This window comes from Moschus berezovskii, chromosome 20 (assembly GCF_049115385.1).
Source record: "Moschus berezovskii isolate FMDL1 chromosome 20, NW_MosBer_1.0, whole genome shotgun sequence".
In the NCBI taxonomy this organism is placed as follows: Eukaryota; Metazoa; Chordata; class Mammalia; order Artiodactyla; family Moschidae; genus Moschus; species Moschus berezovskii.
The window spans coordinates 46,644,678-46,665,118 of NC_142479.1; the positions used below are offsets into that span (position 1 = coordinate 46,644,678).

At 58.5% G+C, this 20,441-nt stretch overlaps 1 protein-coding gene across 3 annotated transcripts; it reads right to left on the reverse strand.

Moving 5' to 3' along the window:
* Nucleotides 1–328: 328 nt before the first annotated feature.
* DRC3 (dynein regulatory complex subunit 3) lies at nucleotides 329–20,075 on the reverse strand. 3 transcript variants are annotated; one of them, XM_088828952.1, is made up of 14 exons: nucleotides 19,801–20,075; nucleotides 19,057–19,058; nucleotides 16,476–16,637; nucleotides 15,589–15,705; nucleotides 13,899–14,065; nucleotides 10,843–10,989; nucleotides 9,306–9,425; nucleotides 8,669–8,781; nucleotides 7,207–7,381; nucleotides 5,016–5,147; nucleotides 2,867–2,937; nucleotides 1,586–1,709; nucleotides 606–737; nucleotides 329–482 (listed from the first exon to the last, which is right to left on the reverse strand). In XM_088828952.1, exons 1-14 carry the CDS (start codon nucleotides 19,857–19,859, stop codon nucleotides 369–371), a joined length of 1,635 nt encoding a protein of 544 aa, XP_088685078.1. In that variant the 5' UTR covers nucleotides 19,860–20,075; the 3' UTR covers nucleotides 329–368. The 3 variants fall into 3 exon arrangements, with proteins under 3 accessions (XP_088685078.1, XP_088685076.1, XP_088685077.1); XM_088828950.1 differs by lacking the exons at nucleotides 329–482; nucleotides 606–737; nucleotides 1,586–1,709; nucleotides 19,057–19,058 and adding an exon at nucleotides 19,362–19,472 and having other exon boundaries at nucleotides 1,721–2,937; nucleotides 19,801–19,828; XM_088828951.1 differs by lacking the exons at nucleotides 329–482; nucleotides 606–737; nucleotides 1,586–1,709; nucleotides 19,057–19,058; nucleotides 19,801–20,075 and adding an exon at nucleotides 17,195–17,317 and having other exon boundaries at nucleotides 1,721–2,937.
* Nucleotides 20,076–20,441: the final 366 nt, after the last annotated feature.

Sequence of the window (20,441 nt, forward strand, 5' to 3'; positions counted from 1 at the left end):
GAGTCTGCAAGATTCACGCACAAAGGCTTCAGAGCCACCTGGCCTTGCTCACCCGCCTCCCCTCTGGGCGCTGCCTCCCCAGCACTGTCCCCACACCCTGAGTGTGCTTGGAGGAGGTTCTTGTCACCTCCCCACCTCACAGGTAACACCAGCTGTGCTCTCAGCTCCGGAGGGTCCTTGGGTCCTCACGGCCTCCACCTTGGAAAGCCGGCTGGACCCCTGGGGAAGGGCCTGCCCTGGACAAGAAGGGGCAGCCAGGAGCCTAGGAGCCACTCTAGGCAGTCACCAACTGCTCAGATGCAGACACAAGAGGATAGAGAAAGCTGACAGAAGTGTTTTATTTCTCTACCTGTGAGGGGAGGGCAGCCCTAATCCAGGAGGTCCCCACACTCCAGGCTGTCCAGCTCGCTCTGCGCATGGTCAACATACTGGTTGATCTCCTTCACACGCTGGCGGTTCCTCATGATCTCATCCTTATGAACCTGAGGGCAAGACGGATCTTGAGCCTGTCTGCCTGAGTCTGCCCCACCTCCACCCACGTGTGGCTCCACCCCTGGCCTCCAGGGCGAGGTCCTGCCACCTGCCCTCGCCACACATCTGCTCACCTTGTCCAGCAGGTGTGTGCACCAGGAGTTGACCCTGGTCACCAGCTCATCCTCGCGATTGTCAATCTTCAAGAGGTGGATGTCATGCGAGGCCCCAACTGCGTTAACTATCGTGTCTTTGTCAACGAAGAGCTGGGAAGGAAAGAGAGGGTGAGGGGCCTGGATCCACCTTGAGCGCAGAGCTGCTGAGCTGGTGGGGAGAGGGGCTGAGGTCCCTGGGGGCAAAGGCGGTGCCTGCTCTGTGTCCCCACTTCCTTGCTGTTGGCCCAGCAGTGCCAGTGATGGGGCAAGGGCCCCCAGGCAGCAGGGCTGTCCCCGTGGGGAGCGTGTCCTTCCCCCAAAGAAGACAGGACCAACCCTGTGACTTCACCAAGGTTCTCAAGTCCAACTTGCCTGAAACCTGCCATCAGGTGGGAAGTGTGAGGCCAGCCGGGGGCCTCGGGGCTGCTCTGATGACAGAAGGCCCCAAACACCGATGGGTCTCTGCTGCTCTCATGTCAACCCAGTCGGCCTGGGCTCCTACCCGGGCTCCTGCTTTCATGTTCCCACCCGGTTCCCCACTGTGGATGACAATGTGGGTCGGTGCCACCCCCCATCCCAGGCCTGGCTGGAGGTCCCCGAAGCGGGCAGACAGACACCGCAGTGCTTCTCCAGTAGATAGAGGGAATCTCAGAACTTAACCTCCCTTGTAGTCACTGCATCCTGGTGCTAGAACCCCGACTTTGGGAAAGCAGGCTGTCCCAAACCCAAAAGGTTTCAACCAACCTGTCAGTTGAAACCACTTAGTGGTCAGGAGCGCCTCTGTAGTGGGGCCGCTCTGAGTGCTTGTTAGCCTGTCACCTGCCTCTCTCCCCTTCTGTAGGTGCGAAATTAACACTCCAGGAGGGGTTCAAGTTTTCCGGGGGGCGGGCCCCACGATGCCTCCGCCCACCGGGCTCGGGCTCCGCCCACTGGACTCCGGCCCTGCCCCCCGCAGTCACCGAGCGCAGGTCGTCCGGCAGGTCCTCATCCATCTCGCCCTTGACGGTCTTCTCCAGGACGTTGATGGCGATCTCCAGGAGCTTTTCGTGGTGGTGGTTCTCCAGGTCCCGGCACTGCGCCATCGTGCAGCCGGAGTTAAGCCAAGGCCGGGCCAAGCAGGCTGGGGCACGCTCCCCCGCGCCGGCCCAGCCTGTCCTCCCCTCACAGTCCTCCGGCTCCCTCCACACCCTCTGGGGTCCCTTCTGGTCTCCTCCAGCCCTTGTCCCTGCAGCTCGCAGCTCTCACTCTCCGCTGTAGCCTGAAGGCCTCCTCTCGGAATCACTTCTCCCCGTCCTCTGCTGCCCCCTGAGCCAGGAACGTCCTCCCCACCTCTCCAGCTGGTCCCTCTGGTCCACCCTCTGGTCCCCACTTAGTGGACTCTCCCTCAGGGAGGGTCTCGACCTCCGCTCGGCTGCCGCCATCGCTCCAACAGCAGGATTGGGCCCAGGAGGACAGGGGTGAACTTCAGGGCCCTGAGTTCAGGTGACAAAAGGCCCGGCGTACCCCACATGTCAGCCCCTAACCTGACATTGATCTGCTTACGGATGACTTGTCAGTGGCATCAGCAAAGAGGCCACCTACCCCCGGGCCCAGCACCTGCAGCATGGGCTGGTACGGGGGGAGGATTCTGGGGTGTGGTCTCCAGGTGAGATCACTCATGAGAGAACAGATGGCCAGGACTCGTGCTGCAGGCAGCAGCCTGTGGAGCAACCCACTGGCTGGACTTCTGCTCTAACAAGGCGCCTTTGTGCTGGGGGTCAGGAAACACTCCTTAAACGTTCCAGAGGGTTGGCAAACCTCCACCTCTTGAAGATGGGCTTCCTTCCTTGGTGAGAATGGAAGGTTTTACAACCCCAGTTTCAAAGGTGGAGATGCCCATTAAACAGGGTCCTGTTTAATCTCACCTTGGTGGAGATACAGATCTTCCTGTAAGTCAAACGGGGCATAGGCAGTTCTGGTAAAATGTGAAGTCTGATTATAAAGTGCTGGCTTTTTACTCTCTGCCAGTGTGTCTAGGGCTCTGGTGGCAGTGGGAGGGGCCAGGCATGGGAACCCACAGGGGGCCACCTGGAAGAAAACCCACTTATTTTCATCTTTTGTAGCAGTGCAGAAGCTCTACCCTCTGTGTCTTTGGTTTAGAATGTGGGCGCCTCCCTGTGGGTCTGGTGGCGGGCATCATATTGCGGGCAGGAGCCCCTGGCCCATAGTGCCTCTGCAGAGGGTCCTCAGTTAAAGGATATAGGCTCTGGACGTTCTCCACAAAGAGTCCCACCAGGTCGATGATGTTCCTTTCAAACATGTTTATAGTCTCCTGGAAATGATAAGGAACACGTGTGTTTAGACGTGAACTGCACTGACTTCACGCCAGAGCCGCAGTGCTGCTTACCGCTTACAGGGTGGTGACCCAAGACCCTGAGGGTAAAGACCAACTGCCTGGCCTCACAGCGGGTGGTGACCACCTTCCCTCAGCTTTCACCCTCCAGCCTGTTCTCTCGCTTACCCCTCAGCCTCAGGGCTTTAGTGGGTGCCTTCTCCAGGCCTTAGCCTGTGCTGTCTCTGCTGGCCCCCCCACACACCTGCAAGTATGCAAACACAGAACTCGCCTCCTCCCTGGGGCTTCCCAGTGGCATCTGGCCCCCTGTTCTGTAGGCCATCAGACTCCTCTGTCCATGAAATTCTCCAGGCAAGAATACTAGAATGGGTTGTCATTTCCTTCTCCAGGGGAATCTTCCCCACCCAGGGATCAAACCCTGCATTGTAGGCAAATTCTTTACTGTCTGAGCCACCAGGGAAGCCCCCTGCCTCCATCACCTCCGCAGAAACAAAACGAAGGAGTCGCTAGGAGCTAGGCTGCCTGCTAGCTCCACCACTGTCTGCAATTCAGGGAAAGTCATTAACTTCCCTAGGTCTCAGCTTCCTCTTCTGTGAAATGGATTTCTTCCACATAGGTTGTGGTGAAGCAGGAATGGATTTCTTCACACAAAATGCTCTGGGAGGTGCCTGGCAGAGAGGAGACCCTTGGGAGTGCCGGCTGCTCCCCAGGCCTCTTGCTTTCAAGGCTGCCACCTTTCTCCGTGAGGGTGGCCTTGCACAGCTGCATCCAGTGCTCGTCAAGGCACCTGGCCTCACCTAGATGCCACAGGGAGGGCTGCTGCCCCTCACGTGCCCTAGACTCCAGGGGCCACAGGGTGGGCTGAGAGCACAGGGAGTGCAGGTTGAGTCTGAGGACTGTGGAAGCCAAGCTAAGTATACATCTTTCAAATGTGTGTTAACACTCTTGTAATAAATGAAAATAGAGTCATTGATGAGGACCTAAAGGAAATCAACCCTGAATACTCATTGGAAGGACTGATGCTGAAGCTGAAGCTTTGGCCACCTGATGTGAAGAGCCGACTCTTTGGAAAAGACCTTGTTGCTGGGAAAGATTGAGGTCAGGAGGTGAAGCGGGCGAGAAGAGGATGAGATGGTTGGATGGCATCACAGACTCAGTGCACATGAGTTTGAGCAAGCTCCGGGAGATAGTGGAGGACAGAGGAGCCTGGCGGGCTGCAGTCTATGGGGTTGCAAAGATTTGGACACAACTTAGCAACTGAACAACAACAGCACTGAAAAGCAAGGGCTCTACTTGATAGCTTTTTGGCCATTAGTAAGACAAGCACAAGTTCTGGAGGACTGGGGGTGATAGAAAGGGGGCTCCCTGCTTGGGAAGATTGGGAGCTACTGCCTGAGCCCTGACGACGGCGGGCTGTTTTCAGCCGTGCCAGAGCCCCCGCAGGGAGCAAGCTCCTCTCTGAGACACGGCAGGAACCTCTCCCAGTCTGGGGGGTCACTGTCTCTGCCCAGCCCGTTTTATTCATCACTGTGCTCAGGGCCTAGCCTTGGCCGCTGGCTGCCTGCTGAATGCACAGGTCAGTCTGGCTGCCCCAGATCAGGCAGCAGCGCTTAGGCTCCTTGCTCTGCCCTGAGATGCGGTAACTACAAGTGGCAGTGCCGGCAGCCTTGGCTCCCTCCCAGACCTCCAGATCGGGGGTGGGGTGGGTGGAAAGTGGAGGTCCACTTTGTTTTTTTGACAGCTCCGTGGGTCTAAGCAAAGACTCTCCCTGCCAGGGCTCCAGGCTCTTCCTGGGTCGGGCGCTCGCTCCAGAGAGACGAGCTCAAATCATGTGCTGCTCAAAGACCACTGGGCATCTCATTGACTGGAAAGTGCTGGAAGCACAGAAAGCTCTCGTGTAGGCCACCGATTTGTACCGGAGGGTTCTGGCCCCCAGGAGGTGTGGCCTATGTGGGTTCCGCAGCGGGTTCCTTCACTGCAGCCGTGGCTCATGCTCACAGCCACGCCGGGCCCCTCGTCCAGTTCCTACACTGGAGCTGCACCCAGGCCCACCTCACCTCCAGCTGCTCCACCAGCTGCATCTCCAGCATCATGAGCACGTTGAGCAGCTCCGTGATGTCCTCGCTGTACTCCACTATCTTTGTCTCGATGTTACTCAGTTCACTCTCCTCTCTGATGGCGTTTAAACTCTGCAAACAAAACCATGCTTTAGGCAGAAATCTACGATGAAGCGTAGTTCCTGAAATGAGAGGCAGTGGTTTGGTTCTGTGGGTCGGAACCTGGATTCTGGGGTCAGCCCACATTCAAGTGTCAGCTCTGCCCCCTCCATGCAGGATGGAGGCGGTCAGAGCAGAGGCTCTACCAGCCGGGGAGTTATTGGGGGTGGAGGGGACAATGACTTCAGAGTCACCTGGACCTGAATCAGAACCAGGCTGGGTCACTGTGTGACCTCTAGTGACTCCCATCTCCTTGGGTGCAGGGGCAGAGAGCCTGAGCATCACAAAGCCAGGGGATGGGGTGGCATCTCTGAGGTCTTGGCTCAGTGGGGCTCTGATCGGAGGGGTCCACGACCAACGGGGCAGTTAAGAGGGTTATAACACAAGGTTGGACTCCCACAGTGCCCCGTGAGCGGTAAGCAGATGCAGGTCCATCTATAAAGAGAAGTGCTAGTGGTCTGCACAGCATGGGTAGTCGGAGCCGCACCCAGTACCAGCCGTTCACTAATGAAGGGCCTGGGGGCTCAGCTGCTGGATGCAATGTCAGTGGAGTGACACAGCAAGACTGGGGGTGAAGGGTGCTTGTGGTCATGGCTGCCCCATCTGGAGAAAGGTCAGTCTTCTTCCCTAGCTCAAGCCTGACGTGAAAGCAAATCCCAACAGAGGGAAGATTAACATGTAAAAAATAAAGCTATAAAAGTACCTCAAGAAAGAAATGGGGGGGCCTTTAAATAAATAATCTCAGAGTGGAGAAATCCTTTCTAGGTGTGACTGGAAGAAAAGATTCATAATTTCTACTACATTAATTTTTTAAAAATTCTGAATGTCAGAAGTGCCATAGACATAATGGCAAGACAAATAGGAAACAGCAAAATATTTGCAACTCATTTCACTGACATGGGGCTAATTTCTCAATCTATAAAGAGTTGCTATCAAGTAATCTTTAAACCAAAAAAAGAGACAGAAATAAAGAGATAAAAAACCAAATGGGTGAGGGCATATTATAAGAGCCCCAGAAGAGAAGGCTCGGGTTAGCTGCCTAGTCTGAAGTGGCATTTGAGCATTGCCATGGTGCGTCAACTCTCCCTGAAGACACGCCCCAGGCCTGGGAGCTAGGTCAACCAGTCCGCCTGGGGCTCCAGGAGCACCGACTGGAGGACATCCAGACATCCCAAGCCCATTGGCTACAGGAACCCGACGTGATGGGGACGGGGACTGGGAGACTCGGCCGGCCCAGGGGCAGCCGCCACCAGGGACGTTGGCAACCACAGTTCTGTGAAATCCTCCCGTTTTCAATGTCAGAAGGATGCTCAAAACAGTTTAAAACCCTCTTCAGGCCAAACACAACACATGTGTGAACAAACGAGCTCCTGCCCTAAGGTCTGAAGCTCTGACTGAAGGTGGCTCTCATTAGTGGGAACCCTGGGAGCCCTGTCAGCGTGACCCATGTCACTGGGGGCCGGGGGGTGGTTTCCTCCTCTTTAAGTCCTCAACCAGCTTCTCGCTCCTTTAACCTGGATGCTGTGGGCACTCATGGGTTTGCTGTGCTAGCGGTTTTTGGAGGAAAGGAAAGTCCATAGCTTTGGAGCAGGTCAGTAATCCTGTCTGCAAAAGCAATGTTAACTGAAACCGCTCTGCTGGGTACACACGACCCTGCTTGCGATGCAGCCCCTCTGCACAGTCTGCAGCTCACCCTGCTGTAGCCCCAGGAGAGGTGCCCGGAGCAGCACTGACTGCTAGGAGAGGAGGGGGCCTGGCTGGGGGTGGCTTCCCAGGCTGGCACTCACACGCAGTGGTCATCCTCTTTGTTGTGACCACTGAGGTAATGACACCACCGAGGCAAAAGGTCATGGAGACCCCACCACGAGCCTGGGATAGTGGAGGAGCTGCAGTGGGTGGGGCAGGTAGAAGCCTAAGCTGGTGAGCTGGTGAACAGGGACAATGACCAAGGGGCTTGGATCATCAGAGGGGAGGGGCTGGGCCTCTGGCAGGCGGGCATGCAGCGGGAGGTGGGGAGGGGGACGGGACCCACCAGCAAGTGCTTCTCCTCGAACTTGGCAATCTTGAGCTTGCCCTGCTCCTGGTTTTCCTGGATGGCCTCCTGTACACACTCCATGAAGGTGTCTAGCTCTGCCTTCCGCTTTTCCTGCTGCTTCAGGCCGTACTCGAAAATGTTCAGACAGATGATGACAAACTTATCCTTGTAGGTGAATGGCTGTTAAGGAAGCCTGCAGCTGCCCTGGAGGGTGGACTGCCTGGGGGTGAACTGCCTGGGGGTGAACTGCCTGGGGTGGGCTGCCTGGGGGGTGGGCTGCCTGGGGGGTGGGCTGCTTGGGGTAGACTGCCTGGGGGTGGGCTTCCTGGGGTGGGCTGCTTGGGGTGGACTGCCTGGGGGTGGACTGCCTGGGGGTGGGCTGCCTGAGGGGTGGGCTGCCTGGGGGGTGGGCTGCTTGGGGTGGGCTGCCTGGGGGTGGACTGCCTGGGGGGTGGGCTACCTGGGGGGTGGGCTGCTTGGGGTAGACTGCCTGGGGGTGGGCTTCCTGGGGTGGGCTGCTTGGGGTGGACTGCCTGGGGGTGGACTGCCTGGGGGTGGGCTGCCTGAGGGGTGGGCTGCCTGGGGGGTGGGCTGCTTGGGGTGGGCTGCCTGGGGGTGGACTGCCTGGGGGGTGGGCTACCTGGGGGGTGGGCTGCTTGGGATAGACTGCCTGGGGGTGGGCTTCCTGGAGTGGGCTGCTTGGGGTGGACTGCCTGGGGGTGGACTGCCTGGGGGTGGGCTGCCTGGGGGGTGGGCTGCTTGGGGTGGGCTGCCTGGGGGTGGACTGCCTGGGGGGGGGGCTGCCTGGGGGTGGACTGCCTGGGGGTGGGCTGCCTGGGGGGTGAGATGCTTGGGGTGGGCTGCCTGGGGGTGGACTGCCTGGGGTGGGGGCTGCCTGGGGGTGGACTGCCTGGGGAGTGGGCTGCCTGGGGGTGTGCTGCCTGGGGGGCGGGGATCTGCCTGGGGCACTGCTAGGTTGGGGTGGCATGTGGGCCTGGAGACAGAACCACAGTTGGGATGGAGTATAAGGTGGTGATCGGGCGTCTCCACCCTCAGCCTGAGAATTCAGGGTGGGTCCTGGGTAGGTGGCTATGGTGACAAGTGCCCTTCAGTCATGTCCTCTGTGGGAAGGGATCAGGCCCAGCCCGCAGCCCCTACCCGTGCAACAAGTCTCCCTCTGCAAGCTTGGCCTCCCCAACTGCAAACCGGGGTCTGGGACAGCACCCACCCTGTGGGGGGTGACACAGTTGTAAACACTGGGTGCGAAGCACACAGCAGGAACCCGTGAACAGCAAGGCTCCATCCCCGGCAAACTGGGCCCTGCTAACCAGACACCCCATGTGTTCTGACCTGGTCCTCGCTGCCCTGGGTGCACCACCCTGGGGCCCAGAGGGGAAGGGGACTCCCCTTGGACTCCCATGCCCAGGCCCTGTGGGGTGGCCGTGACCCGGAAGGATATGCCTCCAGGAGCTCGCCCACGCCGGGCAGGTGGGACAGCTTGCTGCCCTCTACGTCCTCAGCGTACATGCTATCGAACAGGAAAGTGCCGTTCAGCTGCTCCACGAAGGCTGCCTGTGGTCAGAGACACAGCGGGCTCACTGGGCAGGACCCTGTGTTGGGCACTGGGGCCGTGGGTGCCCGGCCCTTGGGAAGGCAGGCAGGGATGGGCAGGCTAAGGGCTGGTTGAGGCCAGAGCTACAGAGGCAGAAAACTGAAGGGTGCCCTCAGCTTGGTCCTGCTGAGCGGGGACACCCTGGGAGAAATGAGCATTCCCAGGGAACTGGCCAGTGGGCCTAAGGACCAGGGACTGCTCTGAGAAATGGCTTGGCACAGAGTCCCCAGCCCTCGGGCTAGAGCGGGGCCTGGGGGCCATGGGACAGAGTCGGGAGTGGGGGCGACAGGTTGGGTGACTGTCCTGACTGAGGCTCCAGTGGCCCAGAGACCCTGGGTACCAGCTGTTCTCAATCAAATGACAGGCTTTTGGGGCCTGGGCCCTGCCGATCTTCATGAACTGGCTGGAGACCGGCGCGGGGTAAGGTGGGATGGGGTGGGAGGGACGGGGTGGGGCAGCGGGTCCCCCGTGGGCAGCCGTGCACCTTGTGCTCCTCCAGCTCCTCCCGCCGTGCCTGCTCGTCTTCTAGCTGCGCCTGCATCAGGTTCTCCCGGTGCTTCAGCTCGTCGATGCTGTACTGGTGCTTCATCTCCGCCAGCTCCTTCTGTTGGAGGAGCGGGAAGGGGCATTGTTACCCTGGGACCAGGGGTCCCTCGGAGCCGCTGGCCTCCCCTGCATGGGCGAGGCCTGGACAGGAGTGGCTTGTCTTCCCTCACCCGCCCTTCCCAAGTATTCTGAGCCCCAGGTAAATCAGTGTGGGAGCCGCAAGGGCAGGCTGAGCAAGGATGTGGGCCGTCCCTGGGTGGAGGCCCCCTCGCAGACCCGCTGGCTCCCACACCGTCCCCGGCTGGGCTCTGGCCCTCTATTAGGGGTGCACAAGGGGAGAGCTGCAGTGGGGGGTGCGAGCCACAGGCCTGGGCACAACGCTCTCAGCTTATTCTCAGCATTTGAGCCCCCGCTTCTCTTCAAAGTGTTGCCTAAATTCAAAAAATAAGACTTGAGAGTCTTGAATTCAAAATTTCACAGTCCTGTCCTGTTCCTGGACAAGAGAAGGGCATGGTTGGGGAAGGAGGGGCAACTCTCTGACCCCCTTGGTATCTGTGGACCCCCAGACTCTGTGGACCCCCTGGGTCTCTGTGGATGCCCTGGATCTTTGTGGATCCCCACTGGTCTCTGTGGGCCCCCCCAGAAAGGTTCCAGCAAGCGGAGGGCTCCACACTTGGAAGGCGGCGCAGCAGCCAGGCCGGCAGGGTCAGCACGGAGACCCGGGGACCAGCCAGCTCTCCCGGTGCCCCCACGTCACCTCAGGGCCTCCCCCCACCCCAGACACAGGCTTCTTCCTCCCAGGAAAGGCAGCAGCTTCTGCTGGGGGGGTGGCAAGTCCCCCATCTCATACCCTGCTTTCATCCCGTCCTGCAGTCAGAGGCCTCCCGTTGGGAGGGTTTTTTTCACCCTGGGGGCAAAGCACCCACAAACTGGTCACAAGGCAAAAAGCTCCCAGCGGGGGTGTAGGACAGAGGTGGGGGTGGGCTGGCCAGACAGTGGATGGAGGGGGGCCTTCCTCCTGGGGTGAGGCTCCCGCAGGCCCGAGACCCTGGCTGTGCTGCAGACAAGTTGGGCCCAGCTCTCCGCTGGCCACCTCGGCCGTGGGGTCCTGGGGGCATCTCTCTGGGGTCAGTGAGGTTGGCATTTTGGGGTGCTACCAAGACCTGTCAGTGTCACTCCTGGGGTCGCCTGTTGTGGGGGTGAGTCCTGACTCTGTCCCAAGCTGCTGAGTCCACTGAGGGCCGACTCTCACTTAGTCTCCCAGACTTGTTCACGGAGAGGCAGACCGAGCAAGATGGCAGCGAGGAGGCAGGAGGAGGCCCAGGACAGGGCCTGGCCAAGAACGTGCACCACAGTGATGGGGTCAGGAGCCTCCAGGAGGGGCTGCTTTCCCCTCCTCCCGTGGACGTGGCCTTCCCCAGATGCCCAGGGCCTGGACGCTGACCCACGGAGCTGATGTCTAAGGGAGATGCTACCATGTGGTCGTCAAGGCGCCGGAAGTCCAGGTACACGAGGTCGGGGAGGTAGGCACAGATGAACATCTTGTAGTCCTCATCCTCGGCCACGGGGTTCCCAGACAGGCTGAGCGTGCGCAGGGCCTTGAACCGCCGAAGGTAGATGATCTGAGGGGAGAGCGGGCCTGGGTCCTTTCTCTGCCTCTGCCCACACCGGGAAGCCACGAGGAGGAGCAGCCGCCATCTTTGCCGGGGCCGGTGGACAGGGTCCCACGCTCACTGGGGGCCCAGTCTCCTCGTCTGTGAAGGGGCCGCTGGGGTGTCATGCGCAGGTGTTGAGAGAACCCAATGCCCGAGGAGCGCCAAGAAGAGGGCCGGCACCTGCTCCCCAAGCACCTGCTGTCCCTCCGCCCTCTGCTCTCAGCACAGGCGCCCTTTCCACCCGTCAAGTGCTCTGAAAGGCCCTGCACCCTGAAATTCAGCAGAACCTGGATCTACTGGGTGACAGCTGGTGGGACCACCACTAACAACCATGTGATTTTCCTGTTGTTAGTAATGGGGGACATTCAGCAAGACCTCCAGCCCCTCATCTGACAGCATCTCCTCCCCTGAGCAAATGACAGAAGAGAAAGCTGCTTCTCTTCCTTCCTGAAGGGATTCCCTTGTCAGTTGTTTATTCATTCAACAAACATCACTGAGCACCTGCCAGCCTGGGGACACAGTGGGAACAGAGCCCTCAGAACAGGAGCTGACACTCTAAGGGCAGGGGACAGGAATGCTTCAAAAGTCAGCAGAAGGACTTCCCTAGTGGCACCGCAGATAAGAATCCGCCTGCCGATGCAGGGGACACAGGTTCCATCCCTTGTCCTGGAAGATCCCGCTGAGCAGCTGAGCCCCTGTGCACCAAGGCCACTGGGCCCACAAGCCTAGAACCCGTGCTCTGCAACAAGAGAAGCCACGACAATAAGAAGCCAGCACGCCGCATTTGGAGAGCGGGCCCCCCTCCTCCGTCTCCGCAACTGGAGGAAGTCTGAGCAAAGCAGTGAAGACCCAGAACAGCCAAAAATGAATGTTTTTTAAAAGTCAGAGTCACTGCTGTTGGTCATAAGTGCTTGACGAACTTGAGGGGAGGAGGTAGGGAGGGAGCGTTAGGGACAATAACAGGGGTGGGGTTCCGTTAGGATTTGAGCCTCTGAACTCTGAGGAAGTAGCAGGAACAGCAGTGGCAGGTGTACTCCCAGGAGCTAAACCAGCACAAGCGAAGGCTGCACCGTGGGAACGAGTGTGGCCGGTGCCAGGAAGCAGGGAGGGGCCGGGAGGTCTGAGATGAGACTGAGAACAAGGCCAGCACTGACTCACCTGAGACCCGGTGGGCGGCGGTCAGGAGTTTGAAAGCTGTCCTAGGGAAATGGGAGCTATTGGAGATTTCAGGGTGTGTGGGGTAGGGTGGGGGGTCAGGACATGATTTCATTTTAAGGGCTCTCCCAGTGGGATTCCATTTTTCATCTTTGGGATCATCAAAGCAAGAAAGGTCTGGGAGCAAAGTGTGCTGTGGATGGTTAGAGGGACAGGACTTCTCGTCATTGCTGCTGGGTCTGTAAGTGGTTCCACTTCTGCAGATGGCCACGCAAGACCCATCACAATGAGAAAATACCCTCGGATCCAGCAACTCCACCTGGAGGAATTCATCTCCCACAGAGGCTCATCCAGGTGCACAGTCAGCCCCGATCAAAGACATCCCTGACAGCCTATGTGTGACGGCGCGAGGTCGGAGAACACCTCAGCATCCACCCATGAGGGCTGGAGAACTCTATCCTGCAGGATCTAGGCAATGGAATGGCCTGTGGTGTGTAGAGGTCACCGATTACTTGGTGGGGGGGGTGGGGGGGACGACCCAAGGCAGGCTCTGGAGAGTAGCTGGACAGGTGTGACAATCTTGTGAAACGTTTAGGCAGTAAGATGCCTGGAAAGACACATGTGCGATTTAGGAGCAGCAGCAGCAGCAGCAGCAGTGGCCTCTGGCAGGGGACACAGGGGCTGAGATCAGGAGCGAGGGGCTCTGCTGTGCATGCCCTGAGCTCTGCTGAGTCAGCCACTTGCTTTTAATGCAATGAACAAAATGAAAACAAATCTAATAAATACATAACAGAGAAGTCTATAATCAGATGTAAGAAACTCAGGGCAGGTAAGGACTGAAACCAAAGATGCTCTGGGCTTGTCGGCCATGAAGCCAGCGCCCCCTGCCTGTCTCTCTGGGGACCAGCTGCACCTGCTTCTCCTGTCTTCATGGGGTGGGGGGTTCGTGCCTGGCACCCAGCACGCCCTGGGGAAATGGGGACAAAAGAACAGCCCAGGCCAGGGAGGGAGGGGGTTGTTCACAGCAGGGTGGCGCACGGCCTGAGTCGGTGTCCCCTCCCTGCCCAGGCCTGGATCTGCTTAGGGTCAGGGCCAGTGTCTGAGGATGACAAGTCAGAGGCAGTCCACTCACATACAGGCTCCCAGGTGCTGGACCTACCCAGGCGGCAGCAGCTCTAAACACTCAGAAAGGTTCCCACAAGCACGATTTGGGGCTATATGGGGTTTACCCTTAACTGAAAATTCCTGAATAAGCACCATTTCCTCCATAGCTCTTCTGTGCCCTGTCCTGCCACAGCTGCCCTACATGGACAGACTTGACCCTCACGATGGCCTGTGGGGTGGACTGCTGTTCATCCTCAGGAACAGATGGGCACTGAGCCCTGGATGCTGAGTCCCCGACCCAGGGCCTCCCCACCGCCACCCAGCCCTTTGCTCCAGCTGTTCCGCCTGGGGCACTGCCAGTGACCTGGGGCTGCTGTTGATCTCTGTCCCCACTGGGCACAGGCCAGACGCCCCACAGGCAAGAGGGCCCCCCTCAGCAATGTCTGCTGAATGAGTGATGGGGGTGGGGCACAGACGCACCCACATGGAGGCCCCCACGGGCTAAGCTGGTATCTGAATGTCCTTGAATCAGGATTTCCGGCTTTTCTAGGATGGGGTGGGGGGTGTTGGGGAGATACCCCCACGGTCCCCCGGCCCCTGCCGGCAACCACACTCACGTTCATCATGTTCTCGATACGGTTGTTGCCCAGTGACAACACTTGCAGCTTGACCAGCGCATCCAGCGAGTCGATCTTGCTGATGCGGTTGTTGAACAAGCTCAGGTCCTCCAGGTTGACCAGCATGTCCAGCCCCTCGATGGCCTCGATGTTGTTGAAAGACAGGTCTGGAGGATGGGCCTGGCTTAGGGGGACTGTCCTGGAGCTGACCCCCCACCTCAGCTCTACTGTCTCCTTCCCAGTCCCAGAGGCAGGCAAAGGCTCCCATCTGTGCGGCCCGCGATCTGGGATGGAAACTCACTGGGGGTGGGGTCAGCACATCTCAGGGAGGGGGACACCCTTGAGGCCGGGCCACCCCACACTCCAGGCCCAACCCCAGCTGACCTGAGGACCCCCTCTACTCCAGGTTTCTCATCTTTGGGAATCAAACTGCTTTTTCCCACCGCAGGGTTGGGGTTTGAGGGGGTTGGGGCTGCAACACTGTCCTGGAACATGGATGGCCCCAAGGCCCAAAGCGGGAACTTTCCATGAGCTTTCAGCTAAAGCCCTCATGTTTAAGGGGCTCCAGAAGTCATTTAGCCTCCCCGGCCCCTCAGGGGACGCTGTCCTGGGACACTTTCCCTATGCCAGGACCGCCCTGTGCCTTTCCTTGTTTCACCCTCACAAGCAGAGGTGTCATCGCCATGTCTTAGGGATGAGGGAGCCGAGATTCACGGGTTCCAGGTGCCCAAGGTCAACAACACATAAGGAACGTGAGGTGCAAGAACTGAGCTCACGTATCCAGAAAGCGTTAGCAGCTCGGCAGAGCGGGGCCTGACTGGGTTCCCCCACTTCCTTTCCTGCTCTGTTCTTTGCAGATGAGCTGAGCTGGAAGATGTTTAACGAAGGGGTCGGGGGTTGGGGGCGGGCAGCTCGGATTTGTAGCACCTGCAGATTGCTGTGATGTAAATACTCCTGCCAGTGTCAGGCTACCAACAGGGCATCCCTGAGTGTAGAGTTGGGACAAGATGTGGGCAGTAGGACTAGCCGGCTCCAGCTTACCCTCAGCACGGGGACAGCTGACTGGCCACCAGCAGGGCCTATGCATGTGGAGGGGGGGCGGGCTGTGGGCACAGGGGGGACTGTGGGTACAGGCGGGGGCCATGGGTGCAGGCAGGAGGCCGTGGGTACAGGCTGGGGTGGGCTGTGGGTGCAATGGGGGGATGTGGGTACAGGGGGGCCATGGGTACAGGGGGGCCATGGGTACGGGGGGGCCATGGGTACAGGTGGGGAGGGCGCTATGGGTACAGGGCAGGGCTGTGGGTACAGGCAGGAGCCATGGGTGCAGGCAGGGGGCCATGGGTACAGGCAGGGGTAGGCTGTCAGTGCAATGGGCGGATGTGGGTACGGTGGGGCCGTGGGTACAGGTGTGGGCCATGGTTGCAGACAGGGGGCCATGGGTGCAGGCAGGGGGCTGTGGGTGTAGATAGGGGCGGCTATGTGTTCAGGGGGGCTGTGGGTGCGCTGAATCATCAAACACCCTCTCCTCACCCCACACCCCTGCATCCCAGGGCCCAGCTCCTCCTGGCTGTGGCTGCATCCCTGGGTGACCATCACTGGACAGAGGCTTTCCTGCTTCCAGCAGATGGAGCACCTGCTGGAGGGGGCCAGCACCAGACCAGCAGGGAAGCGGGGCCGTGCGGGGCCTCACCCAGCCAGACCAGGCGCGTGAGGTTCTCCAGGCCCTCGATCTTCTCAATGATGTTGTTGTCTAGCTGCAGCTTCTGCAGGTTCTCAAACTGCCAGAGGTTGTCGATGCGGAGGATGTCTGAAACAATGGAGGGCGCACCCAGGTGGGTGTCAGGGTTTAGTACCAGTGTCATGGGGGCTGGCTGACAGATGCTGACTATGGGAGGGGCCCCAGAAGCCCTGTTTCCTTCCCTGGGGTGCTGGGGACACTGGAGGTGTGGGCCCAGCTCCATGGAACTCAGAGTCCCTGTTAGTGCTGGTGCCGGGGCCACCACGGGCCACACCGCAAGGTGAAGGTGGGCGGGCCCTTCAGGGCAGGGACTCACACGGTTCCCCCTCGAAATGCCTGGGCTCAGTCAGAGGGCACAACAGGGCCCCCCAGGGTGACAAAGGGAATCAAAGCTACAGGGACGGCCAGTTGAGCATTTTGTGGGGTGCTCTGGCCACAAGGACCCTGCATGTCTCTACCTATAATTGCACGCTCTGTGTCTGCCCAAAGATGGGGGCCCACAAGGGGCAGAGAAATGGCCCCCGAATGTCCATATACTATCAGGGGAAGAACTGCCCACACAGAGGCAGGCTCCTCATGTCACTGATCCTGAGTCCTCTGAAGACCAGCTCCCTGTTATTTGGCTGACTGCCACCTTGCTCCTGAGGCAGGCAGACTCTCTGTCATGGCCACCAAAAGTGCCACCCTCACTCGGTATCAAGTCTAAAAACCACGCATGCTGGTCTTGTGCCTTTCAACCCAGGTGGCCCAAATGCAACCAAGGACCATAGACTGTGGATCGTGCGTGGAACTGGGGGCTGCGCGCACCCACCCTGCCCGGCCCTACCCGAGACACGCACTCTGGAAGTCCAACTGCAGGGACAGGACATCCTTAAAAAGAATGCCCTCCTGCTTGGCCAGCTGCCCGGCCTCCTCCCGCGGGCCCTGCTCCCCCACGGCCAACTTGAGCATCTCATCGTCCATCACTCTGGGCTCCATGTCGTACAGCCGGTTCATCCTTCCTGGAAAACACCAACGCCCTCGCTGAGACCACCTCTCCTGCCTCCCTTTGAGGGCAGGGCCTGGCCAGTATCCTTTCACTGTGTTGTGGGGTAGCGTGGCAACCATGACAGTCTGAAGGCAGGCCCCTCCCACTCTTGGCTGCTAAACCTGGGCCTCCCCAGACCCCCGCCGGCCTGGTGCCCACCAACAATGGTGTACCCCTTGGCTCCACAACCAGGCTGTGACCCTTAGCCCAGCCCCGATATCCATACTGGTCCCTTTAGCCTCTGGTGCTCAGCTGCCTGCAAAGCCATCACCATCCCGGGCCTCTGGCTTTCTGTGCCTACCCTTGTCGGGTTTCTCAGCACCAACCACTGATCACAGACCTTGGTGGCCCCAGCCAGGCCTGCAAGGCCTGGACCCCTTCCCTGAGAGCCTCACCCCATGAAGGTGGCCATATCTGTAAGCACCCCCAACCACAGATACCCAGGGTGTAGCCACTGGTGCACACGGACTCAAGCTGGCTGTTCGTGACCCTCCCCAGAGAGACGTGAACTGCGGCTGCAGGACAAAGCACCTGTCAGCGCTGGCTACTTGAGCTTGGAAGGCACTGGGAGCTAAGGGCTGGTCCGGGACATGGTGAGTGAGAGAGTAACAGGGCCTGCGGAAGATGGACAGACAGAAGCGACATGGGAACTTGATCCAGGAAAAAAGACAAAAGGACAGACAGGCTGCCTTCCCCTCGCTGGCTTCCCGGCCCCTCCTGCTCCAACCCCAGGCCCCTGGACCTCTGACCTCAGGCCCCTAGACAGGGCACTGACTTGGCAAGTTAAATCCTCACTTCCCTAAACTAACCCAGGAGGTATCTGTTGCTACTGGTCCAAAGGGATTTGGCTGAGGCACAGTGGGGTGGGTCACGGACGAACCCACACTGCTATTCTTGGTTGGACAGAGCCACAGTCTTGGGCAGCTTGACCGCAGTCCATCGTTAAGAGCCATCCTAGTACACCCAGAAGGGCTGGACCCCGTGGGAGGGCACGTGCTACTGGAGATGCCCTGATTCTGCCTCGGAATGCTCTGGACGTTCAGTCTTCCCCCTACTCTCCACCCTGTTCTCACCTGCCTGCTGGCTTCACCTCCCACCTTGGCCCTTGCGTGCCCATGCCAGGCCTCCCTGCCCTGCTTGTCCCTGATGATGCAGCCCCGCACTTGCCTTTTTGTTCCAGTGAGCACTGCTGGGGAGACTCCTGGTGTTGGGCAGAGCGCGGCGGGCCTGGCAATCCTGCACCTGGTCTGAGGGACCCCTTTCCTGGCTGCCTCTTCCCCACCCCGCCATGCAGCTTATGCAGTTGTGCATCTTCTGTTTCTGGAGTGTCCATGAGCCTGGTCCCAGTGGCCCCAGAGCAGGCACAGCCTCCCTCTTCCTGAGCTCACTTCTCCCCTGAGTCTCCCCTTTTCCCGGGTCCCTCCACACACTCTCCTCTCCTTCAAATGATTGACTCAACCCCTGAAAAACATTTCTAATCCCCCACCTCTCTCTATCTCCCCATTCTTTGGAGATAATTTTTCTAAAATTTCCCATAACTTGACACCAGCTTGTCTCTGGGGAAATTTTAATGCGCTGTATTTGGCAGATGCTCCTTGAAAGTGTTTGTGCTTTTTTTTTTCCTTTTTTCCCTTTACAGACAAGTGCTGTGCTTTGGGAAATGATTCATACTCTGATTTCAAAATCTTGGCTGACTTCTCATCACTCCTGTCACACAAGGGCCTGGTCCCTGAGCCGGGTCGAGACTGCTTCCAATCAGGCCCAACAGTCATCATGCGGTGTGGAACATCTGTGTTTGTTACACACACCAGAGCTGGATTCACACCCTTGGGCAACTGACTTTGCCGTCCAAGCCTTCGACCTCCTATCTGTAAAAGATGGTTAACTCCTCCCTCCAATATTTGTTTAAGATCATTTATTTAGTCCACAAATGTGCAACGAATAGCTACGACATGCGTGGATAAGACTCGGTTAGTGGGTTTAGGAGTATTGTGATTCATAGACCTCCTGACCTATGTTTCAGACCCAACTCAGATGATCATACAAACCTTTAATTATAAACGGTGACAAGTCTGTGGGTGTAGGGAACTATGACGACATACTTGTGGGGACCTGGGCTGAGACCTGGAGGATGGGCAGGAGAGAAGGAGGAGGGGTCTTTGGGGTGAGGGTCCTGAGCTGGGAGAGGAGGAGGCAGATTCCACCGGGATGCCCAGAGTGGCAAGGCCTCCAGGGATGTGATCATCCCAGGATCCCTAGGAAGCTCCGAGGCATGATGAGGACAGTGACGTGATCAGAGTTTAATTTGAAGAAGCTCATTCTGGCTTGTTGCACTGAGAATGTCAAGAGTCGAGAGGTGACTGGGGTGCAGGTAAGTAGTGGGTTTGAGAGACCTCTAGGAACGAAGTTTATGTGAGGGACTGACTCTGCAGTTTTCAGGTAAGAAAATGGAAGCTGGTTAAGGAGGTCAAGTGACACCCACGCTGACAGACCCATCCCGTGCATGCAGAGGTAGGAGGTCAGGCATGCGGAGCTCAGGCTCTTCATCAGACTCAACTGCACCCCCATGTTGTGGGTCATTGTCACAGTTCACACTGTTTCTCATAACTGTTCCAGGTTTGGCCCCAAACCAAGGCAGTCCTCCCCCCGGGGGTTTAATAAGTACTTCCCCACCCAGCCGGGGCTGCTGTTGACTTGCCTGACAGTAGTGTTGTTGTGGGCGGGGAGAACAGCCAAGAGCCTTACACCTCCTCACAGAGAACCAGATCCTGAATCGTCCAGCGAAACAAGGACTTGGCATCAACTGGACCTGGAAAATGGAGCCCCTATTGGCCGTGAATTGATAAGAGAAAACCACCCACTTCTGAGTGCTCACCGCGCTCTGGAGTAACGTTCATGATCAAATTACAGGTCGGGTCTGGGAGCAAGGAGAGAAGGGAGCCCTATTGCCCTGACTGTCCAGACGGGGAAACTGAGCCCCGGGAAGGGAGCTGCTGATGGGGCATCCACGTTCCAAGCCAAAACCCTTCACTAAGAGGAAGGCTAGCTCTAAGGAAGAGGAACAAGGTAGCGGCAGTTGAGAGGTCGGGCAGACGGTCAGTGATGTCCTCCTGAAGAGGGATCAGTGGGTCGGGTACCTCTCTGACCCGGAGGCCGGGGGTGGGACCTTAAAGGTCTTGTTGGGGCCTGCGCCCATAGGAAACGCTTCCCGAGCTTCTCTCCCCACGAGGCCTGAAGGCCCTGACCGGCGTGGGGCGGCCAGCAAGCTCCTTCGTGAAAAGGTCAAGTCCTTCAGCAGCCTCTCGGCTCCGGGCTCTCAGCTTCTCTGGCACAGTCCGCCACCTGCTCGTGGTAGCGGAGCTGGGTTGCTATCAGAACCAAGAGCCGCACGCCGTTGCTAGGGGGAAGTCAGGGAGTTGACATCCTGGGTGAAAGTTGACGGTCACGTGATCAATTTTCTGGGCGGGGAAAGTCACCCAGCACCAACCAGTCTTAGAGAAAACAAATGCTTGTCCAATCAGCACTCTTTCTGGGCGGGGAACTTACTAGCCCCGCCCTCCCTTGCCTGCTTTTTGAGTGAATGATCTGATTCTTGTCCAGTAACAGTAAGGATTCATTCGATTGACCAGTACATAAATGAATCAAAATACACAGACCCTCGTCGGGAGGTGGGCCAGGGGAGGTGACAGAAATTCCTGTGACTTAGCTAACCACCCCGCCCAATCGGACGCCGCTGGGCGGGCGGGACTTAGGGGAGGGTGGTGTGGTTACCAATCGG

Bases quoted from the DNA above. Each gene is read 5' to 3' on its own strand.
- DRC3 (XM_088828952.1), bottom strand. From the start codon at position 19,859: ATGGGCGCAGGCCCCAACAAGACCTTTAAGGTCCCACCCCCGGCCTCC. The intron at 5,148-7,206 runs GTGGGTCCCGTC...TTTTGTTTGCAG, and splicing joins TCGAGGAGAAGCACTTGCTG to AGTTTAAACGCCATCAGAGA. The intron at 483-605 runs GTGAGCAGATGT...TCTTGCCCTCAG, and splicing joins GCACACACCTGCTGGACAAG to GTTCATAAGGATGAGATCAT.